The sequence below is a fragment of the Ylistrum balloti genome, unplaced genomic scaffold (genome assembly GCF_031769215.1).
Source record: "Ylistrum balloti isolate Yb309-2 unplaced genomic scaffold, AGI_CSIRO_Ybal_v1 Utg369588, whole genome shotgun sequence".
NCBI lineage: Eukaryota > Metazoa > Mollusca > Bivalvia > Pectinida > Pectinidae > Ylistrum > Ylistrum balloti.
Genome location: NW_026781875.1, coordinates 302,412 through 321,746, shown reverse-complemented (window position 1 = coordinate 321,746; position 19,335 = coordinate 302,412). Strand labels below are relative to the sequence as shown.

The 19,335-nt window shown below is 34.4% G+C and overlaps 1 protein-coding gene across 1 annotated transcript; it reads right to left on the bottom strand.

Moving 5' to 3' along the window:
• Positions 1–1,733: 1,733 nt before the first annotated feature.
• On the bottom strand, positions 1,734–18,343 carry LOC132544340 (uncharacterized). Its single transcript, XM_060207927.1, has 15 exons — positions 18,168–18,343; positions 16,959–17,074; positions 14,964–15,131; positions 13,509–13,641; positions 12,674–12,789; positions 12,119–12,271; positions 11,058–11,384; positions 10,851–10,930; positions 9,872–10,094; positions 9,112–9,543; positions 5,089–5,358; positions 3,838–4,164; positions 3,019–3,348; positions 2,161–2,484; positions 1,734–1,932 (listed from the first exon to the last, which is right to left on the bottom strand). Exons 1-15 carry the CDS (start codon positions 18,341–18,343, stop codon positions 1,922–1,924), a joined length of 3,186 nt encoding a protein of 1,061 aa, XP_060063910.1. The 3' UTR covers positions 1,734–1,921.
• Between the last annotated feature and the right edge of the window lie 992 nt (positions 18,344–19,335).

Here is a 19,335-nt window from a genome sequence, read left to right as displayed (position 1 = left end):
TTCACTTTGATGTTTAGATCGTAGAACTATGGTTCCAGGACAGATATGTACCAAAGACTAAACGTGTACATTACATCATGACTATAACGAAACGTGAAACCATACAAATGACTTCGACAAAAAAAACCGTATACCATTTTTAATCGTGAAATCAACACGTCAATTGTTTCGTTGGAATACGCTTTCTATAGCATGTAGTCTGTTAGATTGATGATACTTTTACCATCCTTTTCGAAAAGATATATTGATATTATGTAATATACGTATGTGATTGTTTTGTTATGCATTGTAAGTGAACTATCATGTCGTTAGGCTCCGTCATTGGTAAACAAAGAACTCTCTCTATAACGAAAAAAAGTAGAAAATTAGAAAAAAAAACTAACAACGGCGACAACCATTGTCCTAGTACAAGATTCTCCATACAAGAACTGTCTAGATCAACACGAGTTACTAACTAATTATACATAATTTAGGTATATCATGATTGTACATGCCTCATTATGGAGCAAGGTCCTTCTCGAGACTCTCCTTGTACAATTTATATCAGATAAGGTACTACAATAGGCCATCTACACTACATAATCCAGTTAATGCATTCCGTGTTATCTATCTTATCCCTGTAAACATACCACGTGATTTTCTCATTTACGTCTCAGAGAACACGATTACGTTATCACCGTATGATATGAAGCATTTTTTTTAATCGTCGGCGATGGTCGTTCAGATGACCGTGGATATATTTTGCACTAGTTTCAGTTTGAATTTAAATGAGGATTATGCTAACATGTCGGTATTTTCTTTGTTGTTTTTAATCCTCTCGATAACCATTAAAGGAAAATATCTACCTGATTACAATACTACAGTACTTTGATACCAAATTGCTCAGTTGTGTAAAAGTCATGATGTAATAATCATTTTGTTCAGTTAAGTACATTATAATCAGCCACATTTGCTGTATCTAATATTCAGACTTCATATACTTTTTCACAAGGTAATAACATGTCATATAGGGTAATTTTCAACTATCACGTGTCTCAAACTTTGACGATCAAAATCTATTTCTGTTATACAGAGAAAATTAGAAAAAGTATAAATGTTTTTGTTGTAGAGAATCTACATGCATTGGCATGATATCAATCCAATTTTAATACACTGGCTTTCCCGAATTTGTATACCGGCATCGTTACAACAGAGGGAGCAAATCTAGTATTGCAGATCCCGACTAAGGATATGTTTTTACAAATACACAGTATCATGAAAACCATCATAAGCCATGTTTAAAAAAGATAGCATGGAATAAAGATAATAGTGCAAATCTAAATTTTGTGAGGTAATTGGGCAGAGTTAGCTCCGATTGGAACTTCCTCCAGCAAATGTTGAAGACGGTTATTATAATCCTAGACGTGACACTATATCTTAATGCTATATTTTCTTTGTCAATGTTAAATATTTATTACTGACAACAAATTTCTTCCTGTATTGTTTTATTAGAATTTTATGAGATATTGCATCATGCATGCTCTTATGCTATGTATTAACGTTGTTCCCTAGCAACTGGAACAACATTTATTGCTTGTATACTTAGACGAAAGTCATTTGTGGTGCCGCTCATTATGTATACATTTATGAAAAGGACTATAGGTCAGCCTACTGTTAATGCATATCCCAATATAGACTAAAGTGCAGCCTACTGTTAATGCATATCCAAGTAGAGACTGTAGTGGAGCCTCGTTGTGGGTTAAATCTGATCATACTGAAAAAACCTGTTGTACTGTCCGTAGTCATCGTTATCTTAGTAAACATTTTGTCCAATACAATACCGTGTATATACATATATATTATGTGCAACATAATGATACAAACAGGAGCCACTGCAACAAAATCAGAAACATCCGAGCGTGCGATGTTCTATCTTCATTAGTTACGTACATTCTGAAAATGAAAACATATTATTATTATTATTGTTGTTGATACTATTTTAATGAATTTCAATACAAAAAAAAAAAAAAAAAAAATTAATGAAGATTATTGCTTCATTTCATGAAACAGGACAATGATAATGACAATGATGTGAATGTGGAAATCAGTTTGAAAATCACAGTCATTTTCTGTGTACATTTTCAATTTCAGTAGGTTTAAGAAAAAAATGCAGTGGTTTACCTTCATGCAGTGTCACAGATCTGTCAGTCATACCGACGTCGTTATAAATCTGTACAGTGTAGCGTCCGTAGTCCTTGTCCTCGAATGACGTCACTCTCAGCCTCGTTATGGTTCCGGTTTTCTCCACCGCTTCTCCATTGGACGAGACCACAATGTCAATGTCATTGTTGACGATGTGATATTTCAACGAGTCGTTAGTTACTTCCTTGTCATCTTTTAACCATCTGATGTTTTGATAGCCTGATGAGGAATAGAAAGTAGTCGACATTTCTCCCGTTTTGTTTGTGACATACGCAGTCAATTGCCCTAATACCGAAGGAAGACCTGTGAAGGATAATAACACAATGTACGTCTTTGTTCGACAACAAAGGAATGGCTCAACACACTAGGAACATAATAAAATGGTTAATATGGTGAAGTTAACAAAACGATCCTACTGCTCTAGTTAAACTTTGAATATTTGTTGATGAAAAGAAAATGATATGATGATTTTCACAAGAATGTGAAATTTGTTTCACTGCAATCACAATATTTTTGTTTAATTCAAGATTTTAAAAGTTCTAATCATGTGAATAAACAAAAAATCTGTAGAACTTAAAATTTTGGAACCCTTCTTAGATTGCAGAAAATGTCAACTCTACCTACCGTCTTGGACCTGGCCATTTACTGTGATGGAAAAATTGACCAGAAATGTCAAATGTTAATTATTTACGGACTTACGACAGCAGTAAAAATATAGAAACACAAAAAGGTTCAAGCAATATAAGTCAAAACTTGTTGTTACGGAAGTTTGAGTGATCATGAAAAAACCATATGTGACACATAAGGTGATATTGGTTTTAATATTGAAGAGCTTACTCCGCTCGTGGGAAGAAAACGTCACTGGAATTACTGCTTGTCCCGCCCTGTTTGTCACTACTAAGTCATATATCCCATAATCCTCCGCTGATATACAATTAATTATTAAGATGGATGAAACCGTGTCCTCTTTCTGTGCCACAAGGTTGGAGTCTGTCGGTTGGTTATTCTGGATCACATACTTGCTTAAGGAATGACTTTCGATGATTTCCTGGTTCCGGAAGTACCATTTGACACGGAAGTCAAAATGATAGGAAGAGAATGTCACATTAAGAGTTGCAGAACTTCCATCAAATGAGACGCTGATATTATTAGAAGTAACTGGATTGGCTGAAAAATAAATAAACATAATTGAACTCTCCTTTTTTTTTTAGATATCTTATGAAAGGCGATTAAAAGTTAAAGACAAAAGACCGTTTTTCATCGCGGGACTGATTAATCGTTTTAGCTGATATATTTTCCCGATTTTATTTATGCCCGAAGTCATAAATATTGAACAGCCAGCACATCTTAAATTATTTTGTTATATACCCATTCTGCTAATGCATTTTTCCAAATCACAGTTTATGGCATCAAAAGAATAATGGTAAATGATAAAATGTGCAAATTGTTGTTACAGTAACGCAATACGATCTTAAATTTAAAAAAAAAACAAACAGAAGTTTACTAATTGTATCTTCAGGCTTCATACGTGTGAACAAAGTATTTATCACAACTGCTGCTAATGGATGCCAGACACTTTACAAACTTCGTATTCATCAGCTCTCATTACGACAGACTGTTAACGGACACGCTGTTGCGATGCCGATTTGTACATACCATACACCGGATTTTCAATATTGATGACGTGCTCGGAACTCCCAATGACGTTAGAGATTATTATCTTATATATCCCATAATCCCTCGCGCTTGGTAAGTACACACTCATTGAAGTCACGTGTCCCGAACGACCAAATGTCTTGCCATGCATTTGTAGATTCACATCAAGCGGTTGTGTTTCTATGACGTCGTGTAGTGTTGAAAGAATCTTGCGACCATTTCGATACCACGTGACTCGATGATGGGGAAGATGTGAATAGAATGGTACATCTATACGTAAGAAGTCACTTTTGGAGTGTATTGTTGGTTCCAGTATAACAGGCGTAGCTGGAGGATCAAACATAGGTAAAAGATTGATTTACTTCAAACTATTTATTTTTCATTGTTAACCAGCACCTGGTTACTAACAATGTCATGTGATGCGTGACGTCAAAGTGTTACTTCGGCGATAGCAAGCTTCTGTTGACCTAATATGATACACCTACACACGTCATGTCTATATCCATTCATTCACCTTCAGAATTGCTAGCTTCAAAATTAAAGCCCTTGATATCACCTAGCCATAGAACATAGAACAGTTGTATGATGTTTACTGCATTTTCTGGCTAACAGCAGGTAACAATGAACCGTTCTACAAACTCATCCCTGAAGACAAAATTTATGGAATATTTGTTGTTCACCTGTCCGTTTTAATTAGATAACGCAATAAACATCTATGCTACAAAAATGAAAACATACCTCCTCTAATATCGTCACAGGCATTTCAACCTAGTCTCATGAAGAGATATAAACGCCAAGGCAAATATACCCTATAAAGCAGGCGGATAAATAACTTCTTTTTTCAAACTTCATATTGACAAACAATTTTATTATCTTTTAATCAACACATCAGAAATCAAATCACTGACGAACACAACTGCCCGATTTTCATCAAAAGCAATAATCAGGTTTGTGCATTTATTGATAACAGAAGTCTCTAAATCTCGGTTAGTAGTATTAACGTTTCTGTTCATCAGTTACTTTTGATGATTGTTTTTTTCATTTAGCATTCATTAGTATATGTATATTCGATGAATTTGACTACAAAATAGTAACAGAGATTCAGCTGAAGTCAAATTCATGACAGAGACCTTAAGTTTCAAAATAGCTGAATGAGTTAAGGATGTAATAGATATTTACAGAACAATTCTTGACAATTAAAAAATCAATGGTTTCAGTTTAACAGTTATGCTAAGTAGAGATGCTTCTTACCTCTCACAGTAAGTGTTGTTCTTTCATATCTAATTGCTACGTCATTTCCGGTGTCTTCTTCTTCAGCTATACACGTGTAGGTACCTGCATCCGGGTACATACACATAGGAATTGTTAGTGTATTCACTGTTCCATCTTGATCACCAGGAAGATTTCTGATGACGTCTCCATCGATGGAATGGACCCAAGATTGGACAGTTGGAGAACAGGAAGTGACGTTGCACACGAGTCTAATTGTATCTGCCTGGTCACAGGTAGCAAAAGGGAAAACTGAAAATAGATAATCGTCATGATATTATGATCGTGATTTTGTTTATATTGTTTGTTTTGAAGACTCATTTTGGTTTCTTTGTTGTTTTTTACATTTTTTATTTTTTCAACTTTTTCATTACATATAAAAACATTGCATTAAACACTAAACACACTCGCGGTATTTTATCTGTGTTTTTTTAGCTTATTCATCCACAAATACATCATCATTATCATCATCATGCCCTAAACACAATTATCCTCAATAACTTTTCATCATATTCATAATAACACCAGTGTCGGCATCATTATGATAAAAATTAATGTATCTCTATGAAGACATCAGTGACCTCAGTACACCAAGAGAGAGAGAGAGAGAGAGAGAGAGAGAGAGAGAGAGAGAGAGAGAGAGAGAGAGAGAGAGAGAGAGAGAGGAGAGGGGGGGGGGGGGGGGGGGGGAGAATAAAAAGCTGATCAAAAATAAACAAGGTAGTAAATTTGATTAAATGGTTGTTGTGTACGGTATATGTAACACAGGGAGATAATACATGAAATACAGTGAATTCTATATATAACTATAGTTATGATATACTTTTATTGATATAACTTTGACCAAGGATGTGATCTTAGATAGTATTCACGAGTCCATGGAGGGCTGATGATTTGCTAGGTATCTGTTTTTGTAAATACAAAATTTAATAATAATAGGGATTTCTTTATCAACTGGATTACAATTACAAAACAATATTCTTTGTTATATTTGTTATATGTAAAAGGCATTTAAAATCCCATTTTCTTACATCTTCCCCAAAATTTAAAAAAAAACTATTTTTTATTATAAAATCCCAAGAGACTGAATCGAAAGCTTTTTCAAAATCAATTAACATTGACATACCTAGAAGTTGTGTTCCTCTGCATTGTGTCATAAACTGTAGGAATGATTTCCCCTATATACCGCCTTGCTAAAAATCTGATCCCCACTGAAAATATTTCTCAAAATGTTTTAATCCTACGTGATATTTACACACAATATGCATAAGTAAAATTTGACAGAGAAATTGGTCACCATTTTTATTAAATGACGTGGTTTATCTCCCTTTGGAACACATGTTGTTATAGCATGTTGTTGAGTTCCCGAAAAGTGTCCAACTAAATAACTATAAACTATAGAACGTTCTACAAAATATCCAATATAATTTCAAAACAATAAAAAACATTCTGTTGTAAAGTCATATAAGCCATATTTTTCCCGGCGTCCTCAACTGTCACGTCTTCCTCTAAACTCTGAGATTCTGCATAGCTTTACATTACAATTTTGCGGATAAATATTCAAATTAGCATTGTTTACAATCCTATTCTTATAAAATATTTTCAAAAAAGGACTCACCACTGTGTTTGTAATTGTGTCATTTTCTTTTGAATTTTAGGTATAAAAAACATGAAGTAGGTTTACCCCTTCCTATAGTCATCCAGCTCTAGCTCTAATATACGACATTCTATTTTTCCTAAGCGAATCGATTCTAGTTTTTTTTCTCCAGTTTCTCCGAACTGGAAGAAAAGAAGAGAAAACTGTAGAAGTTCTATATGAAAAATGAAACAAAAATGAGAAACGAGAAAGAAAGAATCTATGAAAAGAGAAAGAAAATTAAAACAAATAATATGTGGTCAGCGGGCGTGAATAACTACTCTCAACTCACGCCATGACCCACGAGTACACACCAAACAGGAAGAACGCGATCTGAACCGGAAGTCTACTAAAATACCATCAGGTTCCGGATATAATATAGCATTGTCTGTCATTAAAATTGTTGTAGTTAAATACAACTTGATACATTATTATTGATCGTCATTATATATATATAAGAATTCAATAATATACACATCAAGAATATTTTAGAGTAGTATGTTGATTTTTTCTACATGTTTTAAGACCATAAACAAAACCTAAACACGAACATATCAGGAAGAAGCATCCTTCATACGCATTCCGCTCATATCACAGAAATGGACGACCAGTAGTTCTCAACATCTCATCATCCCAGGATATTCACTTGATAAATTATTATTTTTGACAAAAGTCCAAGAGCGTTATTAATCAGAAATGTGAATTAAAATGTAAAGAATATCATATTTTACACCCTGATTTACTTTTATCTTCAAAATGTATTTTACAAGTTGACATATTCGTCATATTGTAAGTTTTCGAGGAAATCTAAAAGTCAAAATTTACTACACCTGACGTTCATATACAGGCTTGATATATACATACGTCCTAAATGATTTAAAGATTTTGAAATATGAAGAGGGAAATATGACTGTCGTGATTGTAGCAAGATTTTCTTTAGATATTATATCTTAATTTTGTCTTCAAGATACTCTCTAATCGCTTGCAGTTCATTCAGGACCCAATGTTTATGTACAAGTAGCTAGTGCTTACACGGGTTGTGGTCATCACAAAGCGGAAGTTTATTAACATGGAAGGAGAATATATTCCATTATATTTGAAAAAAAGACAAATAGTTGTGTAAATACACATATTAATTTTGATTTACATATCAACAAAAAGTAATCTGCTCCAAAACATTGTGTATATATATATATATATATATGTGTGTGTGTGTGTGTGTCCTGTGTGTAGTGATGTGTGATTATATATATATATATATGTGTGTGTGTGTGTGTGTGTGTGTTAATTATTAACATCTGAATACTGGCATATATTTCCAAAACTCTAATTTCCAATATTAAAGTTACAAGTTGACCTGATGTTATATCAACCAATTACGTAAGTGAACATACGTTTTGTTAAACAATCTTTATATAGAAATAAAAAAAAACTAGAGAAAAACAACAATGTAAAGACATTGTAATTTACGGGATTCTTTTTTTTAAATCAAAATCCAATTACATATCATCACTAACATGACGTTTATTACATGAACACACTGTTAACACAGAGACCGATATGGGCTATATGTGCCTGCCCGACCGTACCGACCTTACTGGTTAAAGTGCAGTGCTTTCTGTACTTTTCTCATTTTTTCTTGTTTCGCTGCAATAGTACTTCTATGATATTTTTCTTGTCGTCACATTTTCTTGTAGGACATTTCTAAAACATATTTTCTTCAATATGTTTATTGTATATTGTTTAGTATTAAATAAAGTGGACTGCTATAATATCAGAATAATTTCATTTCTTTCATTATGCTTGTCTCAAAACGTACTTGTAATAATTGTATTCTTATTAGCATTTGCAGTTATGGCATCATACGCCGTGCTTAAAATAAGACGTTTTCCTGTGCCGATTTCAATATACTTACTTAAGATACATTATATATTCAATACTATGCGACAAATTGTAATGTCAAACACTTATTTATAAGCTCTGAGTGTTGAAAATAAATACTCTAAACCTAACACAGACCACTATTTCCATATTCCTGATGGTCAATGAAAATTAAGATGACTAAACCAGAAATATCATAATGCTTCAATTCCTATTTACATGTAAATACCTTTCATCCATATTTCCGCTCTATTAGTTTACTGAAATGTAAATACTTTACTTGCTATTTGCATCAATTGCACTCTAAGATGTGTTGTATTTATGTTTAAAAAGAGGGATTTAACATTCCATAATGTTCAAAGAATAAAGATAGACTTGTGTACGCTAAAAACATTATATGAGCCAATTCTAAGTGGTCACTATTGTTTTTAACAACTTCTATTGATGAAGCCCTAAACAGAAATATCAGATGGTTACTTTCCTGTTACCTTCCATCGCTGTTAGGTCGATAACATGGTCCGCTATTCCAGCGTCATTCTTCAGGACAACATGATAGATACCCAGATCCTCCACTGATGCATCAGATATAGCCAACAGAGCCGAGTAATTGGCATTAGGATAAGTGAACGTTCTGTTGCTACCAATAGATGGATACTGGTATCTATCGTTAAACATTTTTCGATTTCTCGGTAATCCTGACACATTCGATTGAGATGGATATCCGTACGCTAACCATTCCGACGACGAGATTCCCTTCCAAGTCAGTTCCGGAACGTACTTGTCAGAATTGTCTAACTGGACATCGTTACGGTACCATGTTGTCGCTGGATATGCGATATTGGACTCAAAATTCACTGACAGAATGATACTGCCTTTTTTAAAAGCCACATCTGAAGGTGGTACCAATAATTTTGGAAGTTCTACAATATTACGTTAAAGACAGGATGGATCAGGTTCAACAACAATAAATAAAAAGTACAAACAAATAGTGAACAAGGAAACAATTTATAGACAAACACTGATTAGATTAACGTCTGATCTTTTGCCTTGTATTAATGTAGGTCATTTCGCTATTTGGCTCTACTTCATCTAACTCTAAATTGGTATTAACAGGTGCTTTCGCTTATATGTCGTTTGTACAGTCTTTTGACAATCGATACTTTTTAAAACCCAATACATGAAATCCTTTCAAAGGTAATGATATCCTTTATTAGAGATCTAGAAAACTACAAAATAATTCCGATTTACCTGTTTCGGGAAAGTCTGCATTAACAGAGATCTTAGCTGCTCCGAAATCGTTCTTGATGACGCATGTGTATTCTCCAAAATCAAGTTCTGTGAGAGTCCCATGATTTAGCATTGATACATATGTTGCCTCATTTCCTCCATCATCCAAACTTAGAGCACGTTCTGTGATTATAGTAACGTGACTTCCGGAAATAAGAAAGTGTTGTGCTTTGTACCATTCAACCTATTGTATCAACAAAAGTCCATTTTAATAATGACGAGTGAACAAGAAAAAATCATCATATTGTTTGTTGAATTACTTTACCAAAGTCTGACGAAAGAACTAAAGAAAATGGACTTATTCATAACGCTTTATAACACGAAACGAACAAAGGAAAAACATCTGTTATTTTGAAGTTGATTTCTGTTTTATTGTGTAATCATATTACAGAGGTGTTTTTCTACTTTGTACTCATACTGATCTTTTGTTACATTCAAGCACAAATGTGACCTTAATGGATACAGGTTAAGCTTCTTTGTAGGGACTTTTCAATTTCTTGTTTATCTTTGCAATTTCATCGACAATAGATTATTTATCATGTACTTGACCAATATACATTTAACAGTGAATAAATGTTGGTAGACAATGTTGCAGAAACACACCAGTCGAATACATATTGACTCCTGACCAATCAACACAATCACATGCTTTGATGACGACATAAAACGTTGATGGTGTCTAGATAAGTCACATGCTTTGATGACGACATAAAACGTTGATGGTGTCTAGATAAGTATCGACAAGCTTGTAAAGCATATTATTTAGGTTGGTTAACATATTATCCAATAGAAGGTTTCATATCACTTAACAGTACGAAATTGTGTGGCAGTTCCATTAGCATACATTCAACTGATGATTAAGATAACAGTCATTGAAACTTAACACCAATATTTTTAATGGTTTGTGGTATTACAGCGTCTATGTACTTTACATTTTTACCTTGAATTTTGCATGTGATGAAAACGTCACTGCAATGGTACAATTTTCAGAAAACACGACGTAACTTTGTATGCTGGGAGCTGGAAAGCAAAAAAGAAACTGACTTCGTGGGATAAGAAATTGGTCACTTTATTTGAAGATAAAATAACTTTATTTAGTTCTATCATCAACATTCTGCTTTTGCACATAGTAAGTGAATGATATTACCAGAATTTTCTTTCCACATAAATATGTTCCGCTCAGTGAATCCATACTTGTTCCTGACGCCAACTTTGTACATGCCGAAGTCACGTGATTCTGGTGCAGTAATACTTAGCCTTGCTCTGAACCCGTCGACTGTAATGCCAGCTTCTGAGTCGATATTGACCTGAGCTCGAGTGTAGAAGAATATACGATTTTCGTTACTTTGAATGATGACGCCGTCTCTGCTACAATACACCCCGGTAGGTAATGAATGCGATATAAAATCCACCGACATTTGAGCCACACGTTCTGTAACATTGACGATAATAGAATCCAAGATGGACGGAGTGCCTGTAAAAAGCGAAAATAAAAAGACAAAATGTTTTAAAAGACAAATAACAGATAATGGCATAGGTCCACAATAACACTTTAGTATACCACTGTTCCTATAAGACTAGTTTTCATGATATAAATCGCCGTGTTTTTTCTCATTCATATAAAAACGCTATCAACAGCTGTTTCAAAGCAATTAACTATATCTAATAGATTGGGCAAAAACATTTATATTGTATCTTTAATGTTTCCATCCTCTGCTGAGTTTTCCAAAATCATGTCATTATTTCCATTCCACTTAACGAAAAATAGATATACATATTAAGAAGTAAGTAATTGTCCGTTTTTATCTAATCCCTACTTGTTAATCTTTTTACTGACGGTAGTTTGAATTTGGCACTATGAATGTCCTTGCTCATTTTACCATAAATACATGACGTGTAGCATATTTCTGGTTTTATCCAGATTGTCGTGTATCAATATATTATCCACCTGTTTGTAGTAAATAAACCTACTAATGTCACTAAATTGAAATATCGCATTTTTGTAAAAAGTGCAAAATGGTGATAAAAAGTAAGAATAAACGGAACTCTTTATAAATGTACAATGAACGTCATGAGACTGGGACAGATAGGCAGTTGAAAACACATGGTTAATGTTACATGACAGTAAAAAAAATCAAATCACTGCCTTTTTTCGTTAAATTAAAAATCATCCATTGAGAACGATATTTAGGAAAAAGCGTTCAATACTCTTTATCCGGACGTAAGACAAATTAAAGCCCTGTCCTGCAGTCATGTCGTCTGTCTTAAACCCAACAACAATGAAGGTTCCGGAGGCAATGATGACCTCATCTTGCACCTGTCCGGATAACTTGGTCAATTCAGTGTTAGACTCTGTTTTACCTAATGGTAAAGACATTAAAACGTCATATTTTGATACGGATAGATAATGATTGTGCTGTAATTTCACAAATGATACCCGGATTCGGTTTATCAAAGGTGTGAAGTTAGATAGCTGAAGACAAAATAATATTAAGCTTGATAATGGAAGATTTGTCTGTTCTTCGAACAGTGTGATACAGACACATGTATATTATCTTTTCACAGATATTGTCACAAATTAAAGGAATGTAACTGCATCATATAGATGTTGCAGGAATGCTAGGACCAAAATGTTGAAAATTGGAAACCAGTGTTAGATGGCATCAATTTCACACACATTAAGTTATCGATGTTTTTGAATCTGTTCACAATAATATTGTGTAGTATTTAGCTACAAATCGTCATTATATCATTAACACTTACCATCGTAGATGATAAGATGGTCGTAGCTCTCCAGTGACAAGGTGTGAATAGTTACCTGTATGACGTCATCATTACATATGTCATCAGACACCACTATCCACTTACAATTCAATGAGCTGAAACAAGTAAATAACAGTTGTTCAAATTTTTCAGGGAAGTTGTCACGGTATTGCAAGTATTTAGAAAAGGCTGATCAAAAGTACATACACGGCATGTCGCCAAGATACTCAATAAAATGTTATTTATTCATCAACAGTTAACATTCAATGATGAGATGTAATGCCATGGGAAATCAAAGCCACTATCTTATAATATGTAAGTGATCAAGACAGATGATGATTATCAACCTACGCTATGAAAGACACTTTAAGTTGACAATGCAAGTTAAACAAAATTAATTTTGGTACAAAAGTTTTCCAAATGCTTCTGAGTTGCCCCCTGTGACAACGACAACTTCAGCGTATCTAAGAAAGTGTGTGACATTTTAGTCCAATTATCGTTTTTCAAATATTAACAAATTGTGTAACCCCCACCCCACTCCATTTATATGAATGATACCATGCTGTCATGTTTGTCATTATCAGGACGGAGTAGCAATGTATTGATGCAACACATAAGAAGGGTCACCACATGGAGATCATGTTCATTGACATTATTCTGTTTTTGTGACAAGATGAAGAATGCATAAATGATACTTTCAAAACTACCATAAGGATCGTTTATGTTTTTGGTAATCAGTGATTTTACTTCAAACTTACCAAACTTGCCATCTTTTATAGCTGTGACGTACAATCTTAATATTTTTGTGAAAGATTGCAACTTAAAATCAACTAACTTGTCGTATGCGTTTGGATATCCGGGGGAGTTGATGAACTTAGGTCTCCGGGAGGCCGTTAGTGTTTCTACATCGCAGGTATCAGATAATGGTGCTTCATGTTCCGTGTGATCAGTTAAAGAAGGCCATCGACCTTTTAAATACACACAGTTTATATCTAATTAAAATTATGTCACTATGGCAGATATTTTTATATACCAAAGGTCAAGGACAATTGAATTTTTCGCTATTTATACCTAAAATTACTCGTTACCAGGTGTTTACTACTTTCCTAAAAGTCTCGTGACATAAGGTATCTCAAAAACGAAATCAATAATTCTACAAGATGTACAAAGTGCAAAGTAAATCATTTTTTAAACAAGAAAATACCAACATGCAACATGATCATAATCCAAACTCAAAGACAATACACCTAGGGCAAAACATAAACAAAAGAAATATTTTCACGGAAACGCCTTAAAAAGTACAAGGAGAACAAGAACAGGTTCCAAAAGAGTAAGCGTCTTCTACTTCACCGACGACACCCAAGTAATGTCCCGTTCGCAAATGAAAACTAGGCATAAAACAACGGAACCAATTGACAAACTAACGAGCATCAAACACGTCCAGCGTCATATCAAACAAAGAAAAAGACTATTTCTCGATGATTTCACTTCGACGACCGTAAAACATCCCCACAATCAATCCTCTAGTACGAGTTTTTCCGTCAGTTGATGACTTCTTGCACGAAAATCGTGAAAATGAGTACAGGCCCTAGAGTACTATGACATGTAAAAACAATAAGTTGGGGGTGAAAGTATATTGCAATCCAGGTACGGAAAATTCACGACGGGGTAATTGAAATTATCACATTATCGCTTTTTGGAAAGTTGTTCATGTTATATTCGTTGCAGGAAAAGATCGAGAAAGTGACTGATGTGGAAAAGTCTGCCGTGTCTTTGATTTCAATCTCTGGTCACCGATATATCTTAAAGTGAAACCGAACGACATGGCAAGGTCTTTGAGATCTGTTTTGATAAGGTCTTCAATAAAATTCCGCCTCGCATGAAAACAAAAACAAGTCTGCCATCAGAGGGGCACATTGGAAGGGAATTGTGTTGCTATAAATGCAATATGACTGAGCATTGCCACCGATTCGGAAATATTGGCCTTAATATTCTGAGTAAATCTTTACCAAAGGTGAAAGTATATTAAGAAAAGAAAAATATTTTGGCTTGAACGTTTCGATTTGCTGCTTAATTACACACACAATTACATATATATGATATATTATGTTCATGTGTGTATCCTTGTGTATGTAACTGTCTTTGGAAAGGAATAATATAGGCTTTGCTTGTTATCCAATCCATTTGTCTTAGTGTCGATTAAATGTTTTGACAATATAACAATATAACAATCTTATAATTTATTACAAATTGAAAGTACTTTTCTGTTCCTTAGTTACAAATATCTCACCCGCGGGAGTATCACGGTATCTCAGTCGAAACTCTCGGTTGTACTTGTGACGTCGAAACATGAAGACTACAGTTATAAACCTCTCGGTTGATCGTAAGGACGGTAGATGATATACAAAGCTCCAATCGCTGATTTGCGTGGGAATGACAGGATACCGGGATGATGGTCCTGCAATATCACAGATTTAAGTTCCCTAAAACAAGATTTAGTAGTAAGGAGACGATTTATCAAAGGTCTTTCTCACCTTAGAGTCAGCTGAATGAATAGTTTCCTTACATTTAAATATACGTAACGTTTATCGTTCTAAACAAATGTTGTAGTAAATATAGTCAGGAAATTTGGGATACCCGGACCGGAAAATTCCTTGTCATAAAATGATTGTATGTTATATACCTCTACTGGGTAAGCGTTACATATATCTATATCAAATGGAAAAAATCACAGATGGATTTTAATTTCCACCAATACATGTTCTTATTTATATGATTTTCTCTGATAACTGAATTATGGTAATAGGGAACAAAAGAAACATATTGGCATATAGAGATCATTTCAGTTCGTTAGGCAATGACCACAATTCTTAAGTAGTTTTAAAATGAACAATGAAAAACTAAGATCCAAGAGAAAACATACAGAAGAAATTCGAGAATGATGCAGAAACCATCAAGAAAACGCTCCAATGTCAACATAATCATAATCCAAACTCAAATCCAATAGAACTAGAGCAAAAGGTGAACAAAAACAGGTTTACACGGTAACTCCTGAAAAATGACAAGAATAAAATCAGGTGTTCTGAAAGAATTAGCGTCTTCTGCTTCGCCGACGATATCCGCCATGTAAATTTTGGTCAATGCAAGTAGGTAATACTGTCATTTGAAAAAGACCAAGTACAACCACAGTTTACGGGGGACCTAAAACTGAAATTTTAGAATGCTTCATCAAGTACCTCTCAAGAAACCGAGAAAACAGATTGTAATTTTCAGATTCCAAGATGGTGGCTTGTGGATCATATTGTTTTCCGATTCAGTCTCAAAATCGACAGCTCAAAGCTAGTGACCAAATAGAACCTTCATATTGAATTTAAGGACATAATCCATTGAGCACATATAAATATCAAGATATCAAGAATTGTTTGGGGACAGTCGAATAATGGATGGACCACAAACATAGGCTGTATAGATCAGCCTAACATTTGATGATAATGAGGATCATTTATAGCAATTCATGTCGGAAAAGAGGTTACAGGATAGCATAGAAATGCCATCCAATTAATACGGTTACAGCTAGCAGACTTCCAAAAAGCACAAGAATCATGGCACATCGAAAGTAAAAGCATTTAAACTTAGATGTACAATTTAATTACAACATGAGAGGAATAGATAGGTTATGCATAGTAACACAATTGTTAATTTAGTAATGAAGGTTGAGACTGGTACATATGGTAACAGTGACGAGACAGAGGAAACAGATTTGTTGCGGCATCAGAAAGGAACATTGGATTTGTAAAAGCATTGATGGAGAGTGTGATTCATATGGTTGGCATTTCATTAGACACTACATACCACATACAACAAAATAAAAACAAAAGCCTTGCTGACCATTGAACAGCAGGTCACACGATTGAATGTTGATAAAAATTCTCTAAAGGTAATTTAGTTATAAAGTAAGACGAGATATTGGTGGACTATTAGGAACCCCTTAATTAGTTCAGAAAAAAGCCAGAGATCGCAAAACGTAATCAGAGTGTGGAAAAGTGTGTACATACAATGTAAAGAACGGAAAAATGTCAATGCAAAATCTTGTTAAAAGCGTCAAAAATAATTCAAGTAATGAGCACAATAGCATACACACTTTCATTTCACGAATGGCGTGATTGAAAATTACGTTACTGTCAATGAGACATTGAGGGATATCATTAGAGAAATCTAACACTATGAATTATACTTTTGACTTATGATGCTCAAAAGTTATAGAATTATCATTGAAATGTATTACCATTAAAGACGTTTACAGAATCCGTATCTATAAGGTTCAAGTATACATCCACTTCAACACCAGTATTTCCACTACAGTCCAGACGTTCTATAACCCAGGTACAGGCCTCCCCGGAGCTGAAAATAAACACAATTTCCTTTATGCAATTCATATTCCAGCATAAATTTCAATCCAGCAATTAACACGTTTCTAAAAACTTGAGCGACTCCTAAATTATTACTAACACGTTTGCCACGAATGTTCAAAGGGAGTTTTCAGTCCACCTTTTTTCCGCGATTAACAAAATCAGAAAAGAATGAAGTTCTTGGCTGAGATTGTCTTTCACTTTTTGGAAGTAATGTTACAGGTTTTTGCCGATCCTATCAATTTTCTCACTAAAACGAATTTTCATCAGAAGCTATATGGCACTGCATTGTAAACCTGCCAATATTGGTATGGAATGTGCTGTCCATGTTTTGATGTTACAAGGGTTTGTACATACAATATCTGATCATCGTTCGGCGGTGAATCATAGAGAAAATTAGTTTGGATATCAATTTGTCAACCTCCCTCATAATTTTATATTGTCTACAGGCGTCGGCATCATGCAGTATACCAGTGTAATCATAACAATTAGTGCACCTTGCTGAAGGCACTGAGAGAAACACAGACTTTACGAATGCTAAGATAGCCAACATAGCGTATCAAACGTTCTTAGGTACTACTGGGTATTTTATTTCAGGCTATCTAGTAAAGACGGAGAGAGCGAACGTGGCGGTTAGTTGGTTAGATTTAAAGATACTTCTAAAACGTTGGTTTGGAAACGTGTTAGTCTGAAACAGAAGGTCTGTCTGCTTACACGTCGATCAAGCAAAGTCCTTGTTGTTACAGTTGCAGGAAAATATTACAAAGATGCTGCAGCAGTGTTAGTTGGTTTTCACGAAGGGCGATAACTCACAACCGCTCCATGGACGTGACCTAAAAAATGACCGTCTTGTTACCTTTCGTTACCCTGCGCCGACTTGGTTAATGCAAATAGCCTTTTCTCGGGCTCCTTCTTATTTAGAAAGATGCAGCATTGTGTTTATCTATACATTTTAAAACCAAATTATTTTTCAAAGGAATGATTTTTCACAGAAATGATTTTTCAAGTGTTTTTCAAAGGCTTTGAGAAGAGCATAAATAATTGATTGGCTTTGTTTCAGCTCTCTACTCAACTGTAATACAAACTTGATTTCAATTTTCTTTGTGTGCATTTTCTTTTCCTTGAAATCAATCTGCTTGTTTCCAGAACCTGTGGTGTTAACATGTCGAAGTTGAGTCTTTGCATGGCCTGTTTCCAACATCACAATGCTCGTACAAAATATCGTCAACTGACAGACAAACCCAGCCAACAATGATCTCATTGCGAAATATTTCTGTTTTTTGTGCGATTTGAAGCTGGGCGTGATTGGTTGGTTAAATATTTTAGACTCTTACTCTCCGAAACTCCTGATATCATTCTCCTTGTACTTTTGCAGGAATTTCTGTGTAGATCTTTCTATTGGTTATGTTATGACATAGTTTTAATAATTCTGAGTTAGGGTTATGTAAATGTTTATATGTTGGTATTTTCTTGTTATTTCTATCCGGCTTCACATGTAAAATGGATGATAATCAAACCCATTAAGTAAAGATGCTTGTCACGGTTTGCAATTATCCGGCAATCATCCTAGACAGTTACGATCATACTTGTTTGAGATAAAACTACACTTAAGTATATTTTCATAATTCTGAAAGTTAACTTCACGGCATCGCTGTTTTTATAATCTGACGAATCTGAGTCGATATGATCGTCATTGTTCGATGTCTCAGGTTCATACATATATGGATTGATACATAGTGTAAATGACAATTCTGGAATATCGTCACTGTCGCTACAATCGGAGTTATATACGTGCGCCATAGTCAAGTTTCGGTGGATCGGCGATTGTCACTTATGACGTCACAGCGGTTTCGAATTCACGGACGATAACTCATGCGAGATTCTTTGATGCGATTTCAACCGAATATTTATTATTTCAACATTTTAAGATAAATGACACATATATATTCTTTGCAAGTTATAAATATATTAAATTTAATAACCAGGGAACGTCATAAATGAGGAAATTTACAAAAACAAAAGTGCATTTCGTTCACCTTTAATGCTAGAGGTATTTTCATTTTAAACATTATATGCATTACTTGAACAATCTGCTAATGTGAACATCGGTGTAGTTTGCAGATGACGTCACAAAGTTTGGTCCACCAGGGCAAACGCTTGAGGATATGATTCCTGTAAAAATATCAGAAGTTGTCATATAGAAAATAAGATCACTTATCAAATGCATAAATGATTGAGGTTAACATATAGCTA